General features: G+C 45.3%; 1 protein-coding gene across 2 annotated transcripts in view; it reads right to left on the bottom strand.

The window, feature by feature from the left end:
- Positions 1–18,327, bottom strand: part of LTK (leukocyte receptor tyrosine kinase) — a 160,971-nt gene that overhangs the window by 83,366 nt on the left and 59,278 nt on the right. For both annotated transcript variants that reach the window (XM_043548470.1, XM_043548471.1), the window contains exons 3-4: positions 4,886–5,038; positions 3,582–3,804 (exon numbers count right to left, since the gene is read on the bottom strand). In XM_043548470.1, coding sequence (XP_043404405.1) covers positions 3,582–3,804; positions 4,886–5,038 — 376 coding nt within the window. The remainder of the gene's footprint in view (positions 1–3,581; positions 3,805–4,885; positions 5,039–18,327) is intronic.

Genomic DNA, 18,327 nt, shown 5'->3' with positions numbered 1-18,327 from the left:
GATGCTATTTTAGGGTTTTCACCTATCCTGTTAAATTTAGACCAGGGGCTTTGATGTTTGGTTTGTTCCAGCCATCTCTCTTCACCATTTTTTCACCAGAAAGCTTTTACCAGAGACTGATCTGAACTGTGGGTATGACAGACAGAACAGTAGCTTCAGCACTACCAATCTGAGGATGGTTCACTGATCCAAGAGCTGAGCACCAATCAGAAAAGCACCTCCTTCTCATGCATAAAACACAAATGTAGGACAGAGCAGAATCCTAGGGAAAAAGCACTGTTGATGAATTCAGAAGGAAGAGCTGAATATTATAGGAGACCTCCAGAATCAGAAAGAGAAGAACACAGTGAAGTGTTCTGTCTGGAATTGGGGATTGGGTATGGCTTGACAACAGAGGGGGAGGATTATAGGGAAGGGCTGGGTAGGCTTTTCTTTGGTTTCTGCCCACCTGAAAAGGTAGGAGAGCTAATTTTTTCCTCATATAAATTACTAATCATCCCTCAACAATATCATGTGGTAATGAGCTCCATAGGTTAACGATATGCTGCACATAGGCCTTATCCCTACACTCTCATTTGCTCATTGTACTTCCTGTTCTACTCCTAACAGTACAGTATTTTTTAGAAGCGGACAAAAACATTTAAAAATCCCAAACCATCCAAAAATCCAATTACTTCAGGCTGGTCTTCCTGTCATTTGATAGCACAAGACCTTCAGATATAAAAGAGAAAGCTGGTCTTGGGCCATGTACCTGCCATAAAGAAGCTAGATCTATATGCAACAGTGACTCTTATTTGTTCTGCTACACACACTAAACTAGGTTTCCTTTGTCCACCCTGGACTTGTATAGAGATTTTTGAAATCAATCCATTGTAAAAGAAAAAGAAAGGAATCTCATTTTTTCCAAGGGTCCCTAATTCTACCCCCTTGTTTTCCCTACTTCCACATATTTTAAACATGACTGAAGTATATTACATATTTTAGATGTCTTTAAAACTAAGCCCCTGACCACCTATGATTGTTACAGGTCCCTTTCAGCTTTTCGCTCCTTTCATGAAAGCAAAGGTATTAACCCAATGTCCTGACAAATTTCCATTGAGCAAATTAGGTTCTACCTACTTAAATTCCACTGTAATTTTAATTAGAGAGGATGAACTTAACTTCATATCCTAAAGCTGTTGTGGCAGTCTTCAGGTAGGCTATTAAACAGCTGCTATTTTCCATTCCAGAGATAGCCGCATGTCAGTGATGGGTGAAGTGATCACTATTGATACTGAACAGCTAGGTACTTGTGAGGAGCACACAATCAATCAATCAATCAACCAATAATAAGCACAAATGAACCTGTGAATCTAGCTGCCTCAGCCAGCAGAGACTAGTCACATGCCTGAAGTGGCATGGGCAGTCGTTGGGGGGTAAGAATGACATCAGAAGACAACTTTTTCCCTGCTACACTGGCAAGGAGACATCTGGAGGGGGAAGGGCCCACCTAGAAAGGAAGTGAGCAAGAACTGAAAATAGGAGAGGAAGGGATTTGAGGGTTAAGAATTAAATTTTAATTTGGCTCACCAGAACAGGAGTCTTGGCTGGGTATCTCTATAGCAACAAAAGGTGGTGCCAGGGAATTCAAGGAAAACAAGAGCAAGGATCTGTTGGTGGAATTCTCAGTGGGAGCCAATCATGTGATATAAACAAAGAGCTTACAGTGTATTTAACCCATGTCCCTCAAAGGCAGGTAGAAGGAAAGGACAGCAAGCACAAGGATGATTGCCAATAAACAGTCATGTGGGCTCCCCTCCCTCTCTTTCTCTGTTAGAACTCTGTCTCCCTGCTGCACTTCAAAGCACCCTCTTGGTTCCCATCTCATGTGCATTCTGACACATCCAGGAATGAAAAAGTAACCATGGGGAAGACCAAAGTAAGGAACATCCAGGCTAAGGTTTGGTAATGCCTGATTTTCTTATCTGCATTCTCTTCCTCTCTCTTTCTATGCTATCTCTTCTACCCTGCCGAGAGTTTTACAGATTGACCAGAAGCAAATACCCCTGAACTCTGGAAAAGTCTGGATCAGCACTGGGAACTGAACTTTGTGACTTAGGCTCTACTGTTATACCTAGCTCCTCCACCCAGGGAGGCATCTCAGAAAGGAGCAGCCTTTGAAAAGAAAGAAGATGAAGAATTTTTCATTCATGGCCAAAGCATTAGGGGCCAGATGTTTGGTTCCAGTAAAGCCACTGTTGAACCCTCTAGCATTGTGAAGGAGCCAGAAAACTGGCCTAACCAGTTACTAGATGATTCTCACAGCACATGGGGAGCCTTTGGGTGATGGACAGCTGATGAGTGGCTCTATAGATGTTCAACAATTTGGGGATGAGGCCTGAACCGTGTGGGACATTTTGCATTTTGGAGGTGGAGGAATAGCGACCCCACTGTACTTGATCTGTGAGAAAGGACTTGTGGCCTTTCAGGGCATTTCTATTCACCCTAGAAGTTTCTTGGTGGTGATGACTGATGGTATCAACTGCTGCTGATGGTCCAATGGGATGAGTATGGATGTATTTCCTTTAACTATGGAGACTGTTTTTTGGGTAACACGCCCTCTGCCAAAAGTTCACCCACACCAACAGTGGCTGAGGAGTATGCTGCTGGAGTATCAGACTGCATGTTCTGCCCGGGAATGTGCACTGACAATCCTTTTCAAGCAGATACTGGTGGTAAGAGGGGAAGAATGATGATAGTTAAAACTACGCCAAACCATGTGAAATTTAGCTCTTGTGATCAGGATAACCCATGACATTGCTTAGACAAATCGGCCCATTACTGAGGGAGCATTTTGGACTCAGTAGATTTGAGGCCTATAATCTCAGCAACAGTAAGTGAATCAGATGAAATAGGGACATCGTTACCCTACTGAAGGTTTGGGAGGAAGTTAATAAATGAAATTAATAGGCAGCAAGTTTAAAACAAACAAAAGGAAGTATTTCTTCACACAATGCACAGTCAACCTGTGAAACTCCTTGCCAGAGGATGTTGTGAAGGTTAAGACTATAACAGAGTTCAAAAAAGAACTAGATAAATTAATGGAAGATAGGTCCATCAATGGCTATTAGCCAGGATGGGCAGGGATGATGTCCCTAGCCAGAAGCTGGGAATGGGCGACAGGAGATGGATCACTTGATGATTACCTGTTCTGTTCATTCCCTCTGGGGCATCTGGCACTGGCCACTGTCGGAAGACAGGAGAAGACAGGGCTAGATGGACCTTTAGTCTGACCCAGTATGGACCGTTCTTATGTAAGTGTAACCCACTGGTCAAGTGGATGTTATACATTCTCTTCTGTGTCTTATCCCCAAAGGATGAGAGTCTGTTACAGCCAGCAGCTCTGGAGGCTACTTCTTTAGATCACGCTGTGGCGACTCATGCGTTTAGCTCTGGAGGTTCTCAGTTCAGTCCTCAGAGTTGGCCATCACAGAATCAGTGACTTTGGGGAGAGAGAAGCGGAGCAGACTTTGCTAGAAGCAATGCCCTAAGGGAACTGCCCCTCAGGCAACATTTAAATAGCTGCACGTAGCTAGCCTTACCAGGTGTTCTCCTCTTGCCCAGCTCTCAGAGGGATGATTATGTTCCGGTTTGTCTCCACATGTCGGATTTCAACTGTGAATCCCTGAAGAGCAGGAGCAGTGCCCTGTGAATATATGGCCAACTCCAGCAAGCAGGACTCCACGCTCCATGGCAGGATGGGGCTATGCAGACTGAACTCACATCTATCCAAGAACCTGCTGGTGTTTAGGAGGAGAATGTCCCCTGAAGGAAAGAAGGGAAGAGTACAAGGGGAGAAGACATGAAAAGAGGAAACAAGAGGAAAGAGGGATTGAAAGAAGCAGTGGTGAAAAAGGAGAGGAGAAGAAAAGACAAGAAAAAAGTAGAGAAGATAAAAAAGTGAAAGAAGAATTAAGTTAAAAAAGAAAGAAAATAAGTAGAGAACAGATCGAGAGAGAGAGGAGAGAAGAAAAGAGAGGAAAAGAAACCAAGGAGAGAGAAGGAAAAAGAAGGGAGGAGGCAACAGATATAATACTGGTTAGAAACACAACACAGACATGAGTAAGCGCACAAATATGAGGAGTCAGCTTAGCCTTGTCAAGGGGCTGAATTTCCTGGGAGTCTCACCCTCTGTAGTTAAAAGTGGCTTCTTCTGACTGTGGTGGAAACAAAGCTAATTCACAAAGGGCCTGAACCACAAGAACATAAAGATTATGGGCCAAATCCCAAGAGGTGATGAATACCTGGGACCTAACAGTGAAGAGTGCTGAGCATCTACAATTCCCATTAAAGGCAAAGTGAGCTGAAAGGGCTTGGAATACTGCAGACTTGGGCCCCTTCAAATCCTATTAGCTACATGAGGAGTTGAATTTCCCTAGCTTTTCTCAGGGTCTGGAAGTAGCTACCTATGGAAGTAGCTACACTGTGCATTGCTGACAAAAGAGGAGGGACTTGCCAATAACTGTGGTTCTCTGAGAGTGTTGCCTTTGCCTTTCAAATGTTGCAGTATGTGCATTGTATAAAAATGGGCTGTGTTCAATATGTATCAAGTTTCACATTGTACATTGCAGTATGAGCAAGGCTGCCACACAGTAAATATTCCATAAATCTATGCAATGTGCTCAAGTCTAGTGTTCTATAAATATATGGAAAAATCAATGGCTTTTTTAATATACACATGATTCTTAGTGGTGTGTTCTCTAGAGTTCAGAGTGGGATTTCATGATGGTTTCATGTAAGCAGGTATAGTCTATGTGGCAGTCTGAGAGAGACAAGGGAGGATGGCCATAGACATCTGTGTGTGGATATGTGTACCCCTTTGGGAATGAACTGGAAGTTTGTCTACCTTCTATGTCTCCTCTGGATGAATGGTTCTCCAGAACTTGACGCTGCTGCTGCCACACCAAGGCCCTCACTGAAGATGGTACCCAGTCTGGTTTTCCGGAGGTGTCCGTAGATGTTACCCAGGAGCAGATGGACCCATAGGTACAAGAGGTTTCTGGGATGAGAAAGAGAGAGAGAGAACTTTTCACTGGTATGCCACCTGGCTCCAGGGAGGGTGTCAGCCCAGGATGTTAATGAGCAGATCTAGATTCATGAGTCCATTCATACATTCTAAGGCCAGAAGTAACTATAGTGACCACATATATGTATGTATATATGACATGCATGAATGTATATATGATATGTATGACACAGGCCAGAGAACTTCCCCGAAATAATTCCTAGAACATATCTCCTAGAAAAACTACCTTAATTTAAAAATTGCCAGTAATGGAGAATCCACTGTGACCTGTGGTAAATTGTTCCAATGGTTAATTACTCTCACGGTTAAAAATTTATGCCTTATTTCCAGTCTGAAATTGTCTAGCTTCAACTTCCAGTCATTGGATCATGTTATACCTTTTGCTGCTAGACTGAAGAGCCCATTATCAAATATTTGTTCCCCATGTAGGTACTTATAGACAGTGATCAAGTCACCACTTGACCTTCTTTTTGTTAACCTAAATCAGGGGTGGCCAACCTGTGGCTCTTCAGAAGTTAATATGCGGCTCCTTGCATAGGCACCGACTCCGGGGCTGGAGCTACAGGCGCCAACTTTCCAGTGTGCCGGGGGGTGCTCACTGCTCAACCGCTGGCTCTGCCACAGGCCCTGCCCCCACTCCACCCCTTCCCGCCCCCTCTCCTGAGCCTGCTATGACCTTGCTCCTCCCCCATCCCCCCAGAGTCTCCTGCACCACCACGAAACAGCTGATCGGGAGGGGGAGGCACTGATCAGCGGGGCTGCCAGTGGGCAGGAGGTGCTGGGAGTGGGGGGAGCTAATGGGGGGCTGCTGACGTATTACTGTGGCTCTTTGGCAATGTACATTGGTAAATTCTGACTCCTTCTCAGGCTCAGGTTGGCCACCCCTGACCTTAATAAACTGAGCTCCTGGCATATATCACAATAAAACTCATTTTCTAATCCTTTAATCAACCTCATGGCTCTTCTCTGAACCCTCTGCAATTTATCAACAAAATAGTCTGTGAGATCTCAGGTAAAAAGGAACTGTCAGAGGGAAGAGAGGAAGCTGCCCATGTATAAGAATGATGGAGATTCTCCTACCTGATGTGGGGAAAAGGCCAACCTAGGGAGACAACCCTGGACCTCTTTGGCCGGTGTAAATCAGCATACTTCCACTGAAGTCAGTGGAGCTAAACCAGTTTACACCTGTGGAGGATCTGGCCCACTTGTAAGTACAATCCTGAACAAGAGTGACATCCAGCATAGCAAAAGAATTGAAAGAGAATGGAAACAGACCCCTCACATTGTGGGACACAGAACTCAGGAATTTCTCAAATAGAAGAGCTGAGTGTATGAAACTCAGCGAGATGAGAGGTGTTATGTAAAGCCTCCGCTCAATCCCGTAGAATGCGATTGTAAGATTTGTAACTTTTCAGTCATTGCTAGTATGATCATTAAGTTCTGTAACCTTTTGCAAACTTTGTAACTTTAGGTTTCAGAGTAGCAGCCGTGTTAGTCTGTATTTGCAAAAAGAAAAGGAGTACTTGTGGCACCTTAGAGACTAACCAATTTATTTGAGCATAAGCTTTCGTGAGCTACAGCTCACTTCATCGGATGTATTCAGTGTATTGCTCGAATAAATTGGTTAGTCTCTAAGGTGCCACAAGTACTCCTTTTCTTTTTGTAACTTTAGTTATTGTTAGCATAGCCTTTTAAGTTTTGTAACTTTTGCGAGCTCTGTAACCTTTTCAGTTACCCTTTGTATGAACCTCCAAGCTTTGCAATATTCCATCACGCGATCAGAGAAAGTGAGTGTGTGGGGGAGATAAGGGAGTGTGAACAAAGGAGTGTATGTGGGACGGGGCAGAGAGGAACTGCTAGGAGAACAGAGCCCAGAGCCAGGAGCCAGGTGTGTCTGATGTAATCTGCCCTGAGAAGACAATCATGGGGTGCTGTAAAGAAAAGAAGAGCCTGGTATGCATGAAAGGAACAAGGTCTGGGAATACTTCTCAGTGACAGACACAGAAGGAAAACTCAGTGTACGTGACAGGAGCTACCCAGTTCCACCAAAAGGAAGAAGGCATGCACGCAAGCCCCCTGCTTCTTGACCTGCTTGCCGGCCCGGATCCGTGACCGCAGGCGGACACACCAGATCTACTATGCTTCGGCTTCTCAGCTTCCTCTGCTGTCTCCGGTAACTCTCCACCTGCGTGAGTGTGTGGGTGCACGAGGGTATGAATGTGTTGAATGTGTGCGGGGATGAATAAGATCCATCCCTTTTCTGTTTGATCCAATAGTGGCATTTAATAAAACCAATATAAGTGTAACCCTGGGTTGGTTTCTAGGGAAATTGAGGTAATATTAGTGGTGGAGAATGTGGTCAACCACCAATAGGGTACACTAGTGGAAAGGGGTGACACGGAGTAGAGAGCTTGAGCGGTGCTTGCTGCCCCTTCCTGATTTTGGGCATGGTGCCGCTGTTTAGAAAGGGAAAGAGCCCCCCCCAAATCCACAATGGAGGGAAAGGTGGCAAAATTTCCCCTCCTCCTCCTCTGGGCACACTCCAAGGGTGTTGACCCATGGGTCCCAGGGGCGGTTTCATCAGGGGACGCCATGGTGGACGTAGAAAATACGTACCAGAAATATTGTGAGTTTTAACATCCGGATTCAAAGACTAAGGATCGGGCGGTGGCATGGTGGTTGTGGCAAATGTGTTGTGCTTGGCAAACTGCTAAAGCTGATTATAATTCTGAAACTATGCAAGTGAGGCAGGAGTTGGAGCGAGTAAGGGTGGAGAGGGATATGTGGAAGGCACAAGCACAAGCGGCAGGGGCAAGTTGTCAGCAGCTAGAAATCTCCACTGTCAAGGCGATGGAGAGAGCTGAACAGGCCGAAGAAGAGAGGGAACAATCTAAGGAATTGGACATCCAGGTGGAGTGTTTGTGGGGATTGGCGTTAGAGCAGGGGACCCGTCTGGGTGTGAGAGCAGCAGGATCCCTGGGATCAGGGACAAAGGCGCCACTCCGATATGACCCCAGAGACTGGGAAGGGACATATGGTATGACCCAGACCCGGGATGGCTGCCAGATGGGCCGGGAGCTCAGCCAGCCCCAGTGGCAGCTGTGCAATGGTTAATTTTCCCAGCCCAGGGAGGGAGCCCCAGAGCTGTAACTAGGGTAACTATGGAGGAAATAGCCTTGACCCCTGCAGAGATAACTTCTCCGGCTCAAAGGTTAGGGCCAGCCAAGGTGAGCACATTCTCGGAATGGGCATATCAGTTTCTGATGGCGATAGAGGATCAGGGGAGGCTAAACACAGAGGAGGTTAGGAAGCTGTTGAGGACGGCATCCACAGTACTGGGGTGCAATATGAGAATCGCACTGCGGACGCAGGCAGCCAGATGGTGGCAGTCCCCATTTGCGCTGGTTTGCAATTTGGCTCAGAGAGGCACTGCAGGAGGTCAGCCGCCAGTATGCAGCAGGCTCCCCCGCTCTGGGGCAGGCCCCTGACGTCTTTGTGGAGAGAATGGTATTAGTGTGATTGTTAACTGGGCGGTATCCGGCCCGCCCAGGGGGGAGCGATCCCCAGGACCCTGTCCAAGATTATGATTCCAATGGCCGAATTAAGGCTTATTGCAGCAATGTTGCCCAAAGATGTTCAGATGGCTATGGAAGCGTGGAGGCAGGGAGAGCCCCTAGACATATCACACCTTAAGGAAGCAGCACGCCAGACCACCAGAGCAGCCCCAGCGCCTCGACACAGGCGCCACCAATCAGACACCAGTCAGCTCCGCATACAGTTGTGGATAGCCTTAAAGGATCAGAGGGAACCCATGGGCCAATGGGACAGGAAGCCCATGGAGTCCCTAGCACTCCATTGCATTCAGCTGGGGTTGAAGCTCCTGGAGCTGGGGGGCAATATTGGGGCCAAAAAAACAACCTCAGATTGGGGGGGGGGGGCGCCGACTTCCTGAGTCCACTGGGAGAGGAAAGGGATGGACTTGGGTGGGACCTCTCCAGGTGGATTCGGGAGGAAGGTTGCATGTGCGCCTTCAGGTTGGGGGGCCATATGAGTGCTCTGAGACATCTGAACTGGATTTTGTGGGGCTGGTGGACACTGTTGTGGCTGTCTCACTGCTTCCCTGTCCCGTGCCGGGAGTACCAATCCAGGGAACCATTGAGATCCAGGGATTTGATGGCACCTTGGCGCAGGGACAAGCGTTGGGATGAATGGTCACCCGGGTGGGGAATCTTACCCGAAGATGGCCCTGGATTTATAGCCCCACAACCACAGAACCAATTTTGGGCATAGATTGCTTGCAGGAGGGAGGAATAGTGGTTGATGGTGCTAACAAAGGTTTATGGAGGACCCCAAAGAAAGACTGGACCCCTGAAGTAAGGAAGGGAGATACTGGATTGCTGACGCGTAGTATGTTGGGAGAGGCTGCAGTGACCAGGGATAGCAAGGAGGAATGGAGGAAGCATTTTCCCCAGGCATGGGTGGCCCACAAGCTGGACTGCAGTAAATGGACTGGGGAACCAGTGAAAATAGAAGGACCAGCAGTCCCCCCACAGAAACAATGTCCTATCCCCGCTGCAGCACGCCAGGCTGTAGCAGAGACAGTTAGAGAGCTGGAAGGGCAGGGAGTAGTGAAAAGAACAACTTCCTCCTTTAAATCCCCCATATGGCCTGTGAGGAAACCTGATGGGGTCTCATGGAGAATGTTGACTATCAGAGAGTCAATGTGATGACCCTCCAGCGGGCACCAATAGTCGCAGACATGACCCAGGTGTTGCAAGACATACCAAGGGAAGCTAAAAGATTTTCTGTATTGGATTTGTCTAACTGTCTCTTTGCTATTCCACTTGACGAAGGATCGCAGGACGATTCACGTTCCATGTGGATGGGGTATAGTATTGCTTTACCCGTATACCCCAGGGATTTCATAGTGCCCCCGCTATTGCGCATAAGGTAGTGACCCAAATGTTAGAGCATCTCCCTCCAGGGGATAAGGGGTGGGTGGTCTCATATGTGGACGATATCCTGGTTGGGAAGTGTGTCCATCGGGGACAGCTCAAGCATGTAGGGGGAACCACACCGACTCCATGTTCCTCTCTACGATAGCCTACTGTTTACAATGTTTAAGTCTTTTTCGCAGCGTCTGTTTTTCAGGGCACCAGAAAGAGCTGGTACCAGCTGAAGGACAACTGAAACATACCATGGTGCGTTGTCACGACAAACTTCTACGTTGTCTTATGTTCTGTGTTTTGCGTTTCATGTTTTATGTTTGTCTTGTAGCGCTTGTCTCATTGCTAGCATTAGGGTGTCTGGGGTTTGGGAAAAGGGAAGATATCGCATTAGGCAGGGAACAGCAACAAACCATACTCACAGCCCCTTTTAACTCTAACTGGACCCCTTCCTCTCCTTACCCCTCTGCCTCCTGCCAAATTGTCAATCACACCCCTATCCCCGTGGTGGCCACCTCTGTCCAAAAGTCTGTGATACATCGAGTTTGTAACTACCTCTTTACCGAGGGTATGAATGCGTTGAACGTGTGCGTGTATGAAGAAGATCCATCCCTTTTCTGTTTGATCCAATAGTGGCATTTAATAAAACCAATGTAAGTGTAACGCTGGGTTGGTTTCTAGGGAAATTGAGGTAACAAGAGGGTCTTGGAGCCTGGGTTCCAGCCTGAGCAGAAACATCCATACTGCTGCTCTAGCCAGCCCAAGCCCCACAAGCCCAAGTCAATTAACCTGAGCTCTGAGCCTTGGTACCAGAGGCTTTTCTTTGTCATGTAGACATACCTTAAGGGTTGTAAAATGGACGTCCTTCAGAACAGTTTCACCACCCCTAAGATGAGGCGGGGAGAACCCCTACTGACTGGAACCATAGAGCTCATTCACAGTACTGAGGGCAGCACAGTGTCCTGGCCAAGTCGTTTTTCATAATCAGCATATTATAAACCAGCAAAGAACTAATTCGCTGCTGCTTTATCAATCTGATACAAGGTCCCTGCAGGGACATCAACTGCCTAATGCTCTCATTCACACATATGCACAGTGAGATGAACAAGTATTGCAGGCTAATATTCATTCAGGTGATAATTATTATTATAGCATCTAGAGGCCTCAGGGGCTGTATATATTCTCTACTTCCCAATGAGGGACCCAGTCCAAGGAAGGAAGGACAATAGGAACCAGTCCCTAGGGAGAGAATTAAGGTTGGGGAAGTAACAGGGCCAGTCTTATGGACCATAAGTGAAGGATGGGCAACAAAGAGCAGGGTAGAATTCAAGTTGGTTTGGTACTTTAAGGTGAGAATCTGCTAACTCTTTTTGTTGGTTTAAATTTCCAGCTGTATACAAACTAAGGTTTTCCTGTGGGAATTTACTTGACTAACAACATAAGAAATGCCATACAGGGCCAGATCAGTGGTCCACCTCGCCCAGTATCCTGTCTCCAACAGTGGCCAGTACCAGAGCTACAGGTGGAGTGTACAAAAAAGGGAAGCTGGAGTGATTCATCCCTATCTTCTCCTCTCAGCTTCTGGCAGTCAGAGGTTTACGGTTGCCCAGAGCAAGGGGTTGCATCCCTGACTGTTTTAATTAATATCAACTGATGGGCCTATCCTTCATAAACTTATCAAGTTCTTTTTTGAAGTCAGTTATACTTTTGGCCATCACCACATCCCATGGCAATGAGTTCCACAGGTTAACTGTGCGTTGTGTGAAAAAGTACTTCCTTTTGTTTGTATTAAACCTGCAGCCTATTAATTTTATTGAGTGACCCCTGTTTTTTGTATCATGGGAAAGGGTGGATAACACTTCTCTATTCTCTTTATATACACAATTCATGATTTTGTAGCCCTGTATCATATCCCCTCTTATTTGTCTCTTTTCTAAGCTGAACAGCTCTAGTCCTTTTTTGCCTCCCCTCATATGGAGGCCATCTATGCCCTTGATCAGCTTTGTTGCCCTTCTCTAAACCTTTTCCAATTCCACTATACCCTTTTTGAGATGGGGCGATAAGAACTGGACACAAGGTATGGGCGCACCATGGATTTATATAGTGACATTATGATATTATTTTCTATCCTCTTCCTAATAGTTCCTAACATACTGTTAGACTTTTTGATCACTGCTGCACATTGAGCTGAAGTTTTCACAGAACTATCCACAGTGATTTCAAGATCTCTTTCTTCAGTGTTAACAGCTAATTTAGAACCCATCATTATATATGTGTAGTTGGGATTATTTCTTCTAATGTGTATCGCTTTGCATTGATCAATGTTCAATTTCATCTGCCATTTTGTCACTCAGTCACCCAGTTTTCTGAGATCCCCCTGTAACGCTTCACAGTCAGCTTTGGACTTAACTATCTTGAATAACTGTATCATCTGCAAACTTTGCCACTTCATTATTCACTAGGGTGACCAGATGTCCTGATTTTATAGGGACAGTCCCAATATTGAGGCTTTTTCTTATATAGGTGCCTATTGCCCCCTCACCCTCTGTCCCAATTTTTCATACTTCCTATCTGATCACCCTACTATTCCCTCCTCTTTCCAGATTAGTAATGAACATCTTGAACAGCACAGGTCCCAGTAGAGATCCTTAGTGGACCCTGCTGTGTATCTCTCTCCATTGTGAAAACTGACCATTTATTCTTATCCTTTGTTTCCTATCTTTTACGCATTACTGATCCATGAGACCTTCCCTCTTATCCCACAACTCCTTAGTTTCCCTAAGAGCCTTTGATGAGGGACATTGTCGAAAGCTTTCTGAAAATCAAAACACACTATATTGACCAGATCACCCTTATCCACATGCTTGTTGACAGCCACAAAGAATTCCAATAGATTAGTGAGGTCTGACTTCCCTTTACACAATCAGTGTTGACTCTTCCCCCCCAAAATTGTGTTTATCTTTCTGTCTGATAATTCTGTTCTTTACTATAGTGTCTGCCAATCTGCCCAATACTGAAGTCAGGCTCATTGGCTTGTAATTGCCCTGAACGCTTCAGGAACCCTTTTTAAAAATTGGCGTTATATTAGCTACCTTCCAGTCATCTGGTAAAGAGTCTTCTTTCAGTGATCATTTACATATTATAGTTAGTAGTTCTGCAATTTCACATTTGAGTTCATTCAGAAATCTTGGGTCAATACTATCTGGCCCTGGTGACTTATTATTGTTTAATTTATCAATTTGTTCTAAAACCTCTTCTATTAACGTATCAGTTGGGGTAGTACTTCAGATTTGTCTCCCAAAAAGGATAGCTCTGTTATGGGTATCTCCCCCACATCCTCTGCAGCAAAGACTGATGCAAAGAATTCATTTAGCTTCTCTGCTATGGCCTTGTTTTCCTTGAGCGTTCCTTTAACACCTTGGTCATCTAGTCACCCCACTGCCTCTTTGGCAGGCTTCCTGCTTCCAACATACTTAAATTCTTATTGTTAGTTTTTGCATCTTTACAAAGTTGCTTCTCCAGTTTTTTTTTGGCCTGCCTTATTACAGTTTTATACGTTTCCTGCCAGAGTTTGTGCACCTTCCTAGTATCCTCATTAGGATATGACTTCCAAAGTTTAAAGGATTACTTTTTGTCTCTAACAGCCTCAACTACTCTGCCGTTTAGCTATGGTGGCATTGTTTGGATCCTCTTCTTGTCTTTTCTGATTTGGGGTATATACTTAATCTGAACCTCTATCATGGTGTTTTTAAATAATCCCCATGCTGCTTTCAGGCATTTAACCCTTGTGAGAGCTCATTTTAATTTCCGCCTGACAAGAGTCCTAATTCTTGTATAGTTCCTCTTTTTAAAGTCTAATGCTACCGTGGTGGGTTTCTTTGGCATTTCCTCCGTATAACAATGTTATATTTAATTACATGACGGTCTAATTTAGGACTAAATCTCCCCTTGTGGGTTCCAGGACTAGCTACTCCAAGAAGCAATCATTTATGGTGTCTAGAAATTTTATCTCTGCATCACACCCTGAAGTGACATTTACCCAGTCAATAGGAGGACTGTTGAAATCCCCCATTATTAAGGCTGCGAGTCTGTCATGGAGGTCATGGATTCCTTGACTTTCCGGGACCTCCATGACTTCTGCTGTGGCCAGTGTGACTGGCCTGGGGGCCGCCCAAGCTGCTCAGGCAGCCTCCGGGCCAGCTGCACCGGCTGCTTCTGGGGCAATATTGGGCCACCATGCCCCTCCCACCTAGCAGCAGCAGGAGTTTGGGTGTGGGAGGGGGCTCAGGGCTGAGGCAGGGGGCTCGGCTCTGGGTGGCGCTTACCTTGGGGGGGGGGCTCCCTGGAAGCAGCTAGTATGTCCGGCCCCTAGGCAGAGGAGTGGCCAGGCGGCTTCATGCGCTGCCTCTGCCCGCAGGTGCTGCCCCCGCAGCTCCCAGCCAATGGGAGCTGTGGAGTGGGTGCTCTGGGCAGTGGCAGCGCATGGAGCCACCTGGCCACCCCTCCACCTAGGGGCCGCAGGGACATGCCGGCTGCTTCCAGGAACCGGGTAGGGAGCCTGCCAGCCCCCATTCCTCCCAGCACCAGCAGGGGTCCTGGGCCACCCACTGCACCCCAACCCCAGCACCCGCAGCGCCCCTGGGCAGCCCTCCCCACCCCCAGAGCACCCAAGTTTTAGTCAGGGATTAAAGTACAAGTCATTGACAGGTCACGGGCTGTGAATTTGTTTACTGCCCGTGATCTGTCCATGACTTTTGCTAAAAATACCCATGACTAAAACGTAGCCTTAGCCATTATTATTGTGCTTTCTGAATTTGTAGCCTCTCTAATCTCCCTGAGCATTTCATAGTCACTGTCACCATCCTGGTCAGGTGGTTGGTAGTATATTCCTCTGGCTATACTCATATTATTCAAGTATGGAATTTCTATCCATAGAGATTCTATGGTACAGTTTGTTTCATGTAAGATTTTTAAATTATTTGTCTCTATGCTTTCTTTAATGCCACTCCTCCACCTCCGTGACCTACTCGGTCATTCCTATATATTTTATACTGTGTATTACCATGTCCCATTGATTATCCTTACTTCTCCACATTTCCGTGATACCTATTATATCAAAATCCTCATATAATGCCAGTTCACCCATTCATCCATCTTAGTATTAAGACTTCTAGCATTTATATAGAAGCACTAGTCAATATTCAGTTGCTTGCCTTCAAGTGTTCTATTTAAATGGGACTCTATTTTGTTTGTTTATTCCTCACTAGTTCTTACCTGTACTTTACCAACTTCGTTCCTATCCTCTTTACTAGGATATTGAGTTCCCCATTGACAAAATTCATCCCTAAGGGACTTCTCCACCCGAACTGAGTGCTCCTCCATACCTGTTGGCTTTTCCCCACTACTTGCCACCTACTTGTCACTGTGCAAGAGGTTATTATTTCTACTAGAATATCCTGAGTAGATAAGTATAAGTAATTTGTAATTACATAAAAAAATATAATTATCACAGTAGGTAAACTCAGGAAAAGTACAGAATATAAATATGTAGTTCTTTGTCCTAGTAGTTCTGGCCAGGTTATGAACCCCTTATTCACCCAGATTGGTGAGCAGTTTGCTCATATGAGAACACTCATTGAAGTCTGAAGGACTATTCATGCCAGTGACTGCTCACCTACATGAGTAAGAGAGTTTATAATGTGTCCCTATTGTTATTATAAGTAAATATTTATATCTGGTAGCACCCAAACAGGGCCAGAAAACACAATCACTATGTCTGCAGTGCTACAGTTGAACATTGGAGATAGCAAAGTGAAGTCTGAGTAGAAAAATGCCAAACAATTTTCCATAAAGTTTATCTAAAAATAAATATTTATGGAAAATTATTGCCTTTTAAAATATCTTACCAAGTCTTGAACTTGTAGTTACAGATATTAGAGCAATGTATTTCTAACTCCTTGAATATACAGCCACATAGCAAACTGCTCCACTAATAAAGTAAATACAACAACTACTTTCACAGTGACAAGCAGATGATTTCATCCAGCTTTGTACACCTGGAGCAAGTGGGGGAGTCCCATCACTTCTAGGTTGGGAGGGTTCTGATGTCTGGGAGAGGAGTAACAAGCTTTACAACAGAATGGGAAATTGAGAGGGGTTGACATCTGGAAAGAAACATCAAGGGCTTATTGGGGAAGGGCAGTCTGAGCTGTGGCATGAAGGGAAATGGTCGGCAATTGGAAGGGGATGGCTAGGGCCATTTACAGAGCAAGGAAGTGTTGGGTGCACATCAAATAGTCTGAGTACGAGGGAATATCTGTCCCAGGTTAAATGTGCCTCTGCTCCTCAGGTGGCACATGACAGTGGAGGCTGGGATGCAACTCTTTGACTAGTACCTTAGAGTTGGGATGGGATTTGGGGAACCATTCCTGGGACAAGAGCAGGGACTATTTCATCTATGTGGATCTTCTTTCTCCACAGACCAGGGGATGGGGAGCCAGAGCCCTGTACCTGGGGATTAAAAATTCTGAACTTTGTGTTTTAGACACTAAGGGGAACATTTCACAAGCTTAGGACTTGGTTTTTATGAACTGGTTTTCTTCCACCTTGTCAAAGGCTCATTTTCTTCTTGGGGACTAAGGGCAGTCCTGCTCCCATTGAGTCAATGGACGGTCCCTTCTAGCCCTACATTTCCATGATTCTATGACTACATAGCATATGCCTGCCTCCCTGACTACACCAGTTATGCAGGTAGGTTGGTGAAGCGTGCAAAGAGATAATATGAAGTATGAGCATTGCTTGCCAGACAATCAATCATCTATCCACGTGCTTACATGGCCCCATCTCTGTTGTATCTGTGCAACTCCCAAGGATTCAAAACAGAAATAATAATCTCTCTTTTTTTCCTTCCCAGCCAATAAAAGAGGTAGATAAAATTGATTAATTTATAGGATTTGGTGGCTTTGTTTATATTTGCTAACCATATCCCACTATTTGTTATGGAAACTCGTGTTCAGGTGAAGTAAGCAAACTGTCTTCCCTGAAAGAAATTCATATGATAAATGAGTTATGCAAGCTGGGACCAAGTTTACTGATTTGAAAAAAAAATACAGAGCCCTTTTTGATATGTACAGTTGCTGAGTGTTTTATTAATTATGACACCCAATTCAAATCAATAGGAGAACTCTTTTCGGACGACCAGCTGGATAGTGCATGATGAAAATTTTGTTGAATGGATGCATTAATTAAATATTTCTGTTTATGTCTTAGAAACTGTGGGGTGGGAAAGGAGGGAGCATAAACTAAAGAGGAATTATTGTAATGCTACTGAAATAAAAATATGGTTCCCTTTAAGGCTGAACAAATCCAGTTTTCTCCCTCATTGCCAAAAACTGCTCCTCCTCTGTGAGGGATCTCATGATTCATAGATATTTAGGTCAGAAGGGACCATTATGATCATCTAGTCTGACCTCCTGCACAATGCAGGCCACAGAATTTCACCCACCACTCCTGCAAAAAACCTCTCACCTATGTCTGTGCTATTGAAGTCCTCAAATCGTGATTTAAAGACTTCAAGGAGCAGAGAATCCTCCAGCAAGTGACCCGTACCCCATGCTACAGAGGAAGGCAAAAAACCTCCAGGGCCTCTTCCAATCTGCCCTGGAGGAAAATTCCTTCCCAACCCCAAATATGGCGATCAGCTAAACCCTGAGCATATGGGCAAGATTCATCAGCCAGATACTACAGAAAATTCTTTCCTGGGTAACTCAGATCCCACCCCATCTAATATCCCATCACAGGCCATTGGGCCTATTTACCGTGAATATTTAATTACCAAAACCATGTTATCCCATCGTACTATCTCCTCCATAAACTTATTGGGTTTAATCTTAAAGCCAGATAGATCTTTTGCCCCCACTGCTTCCCTTGGAAGGCTGTTCCAAAACTTCACTCCTCTGATGGTTAGAAACCTTCGTCTAATTTCTAGTCTAAATTTCCTGGTGGCCAGTTTATAACCATTTGTTCTTGTGTCCACATTGGTACTGAGCTTAAATAATTCCTCTCCCTCTCCGGTATTTATCCCTCTGATATATTTATAGAGAGCAATCATATCTCCCCTTAACCTTCTTTTAGTTAGGCTAAACAAGCCAAGCTCCTTGAGTCTCCTTTCATAAGACAAGTTTTCCATTCCTCGGATCATCCTAGTAGCCCTTCTCTGTACCTGTTCCCGTTTGAATTCATCCTTCCTAAACATGGGAGAGCAGAACTGCACACAGTATTCCAGGTGAGGTCTCACCAGTGCCTTGTATAACGGTA

Source organism: Chelonia mydas, chromosome 6 (assembly GCF_015237465.2).
Source record: "Chelonia mydas isolate rCheMyd1 chromosome 6, rCheMyd1.pri.v2, whole genome shotgun sequence".
NCBI lineage: Eukaryota > Metazoa > Chordata > Testudines > Cheloniidae > Chelonia > Chelonia mydas.
The sequence above is the reverse complement of the archived record's forward strand: the minus strand, read 5'-3'. Positions and strand labels throughout refer to the sequence as shown.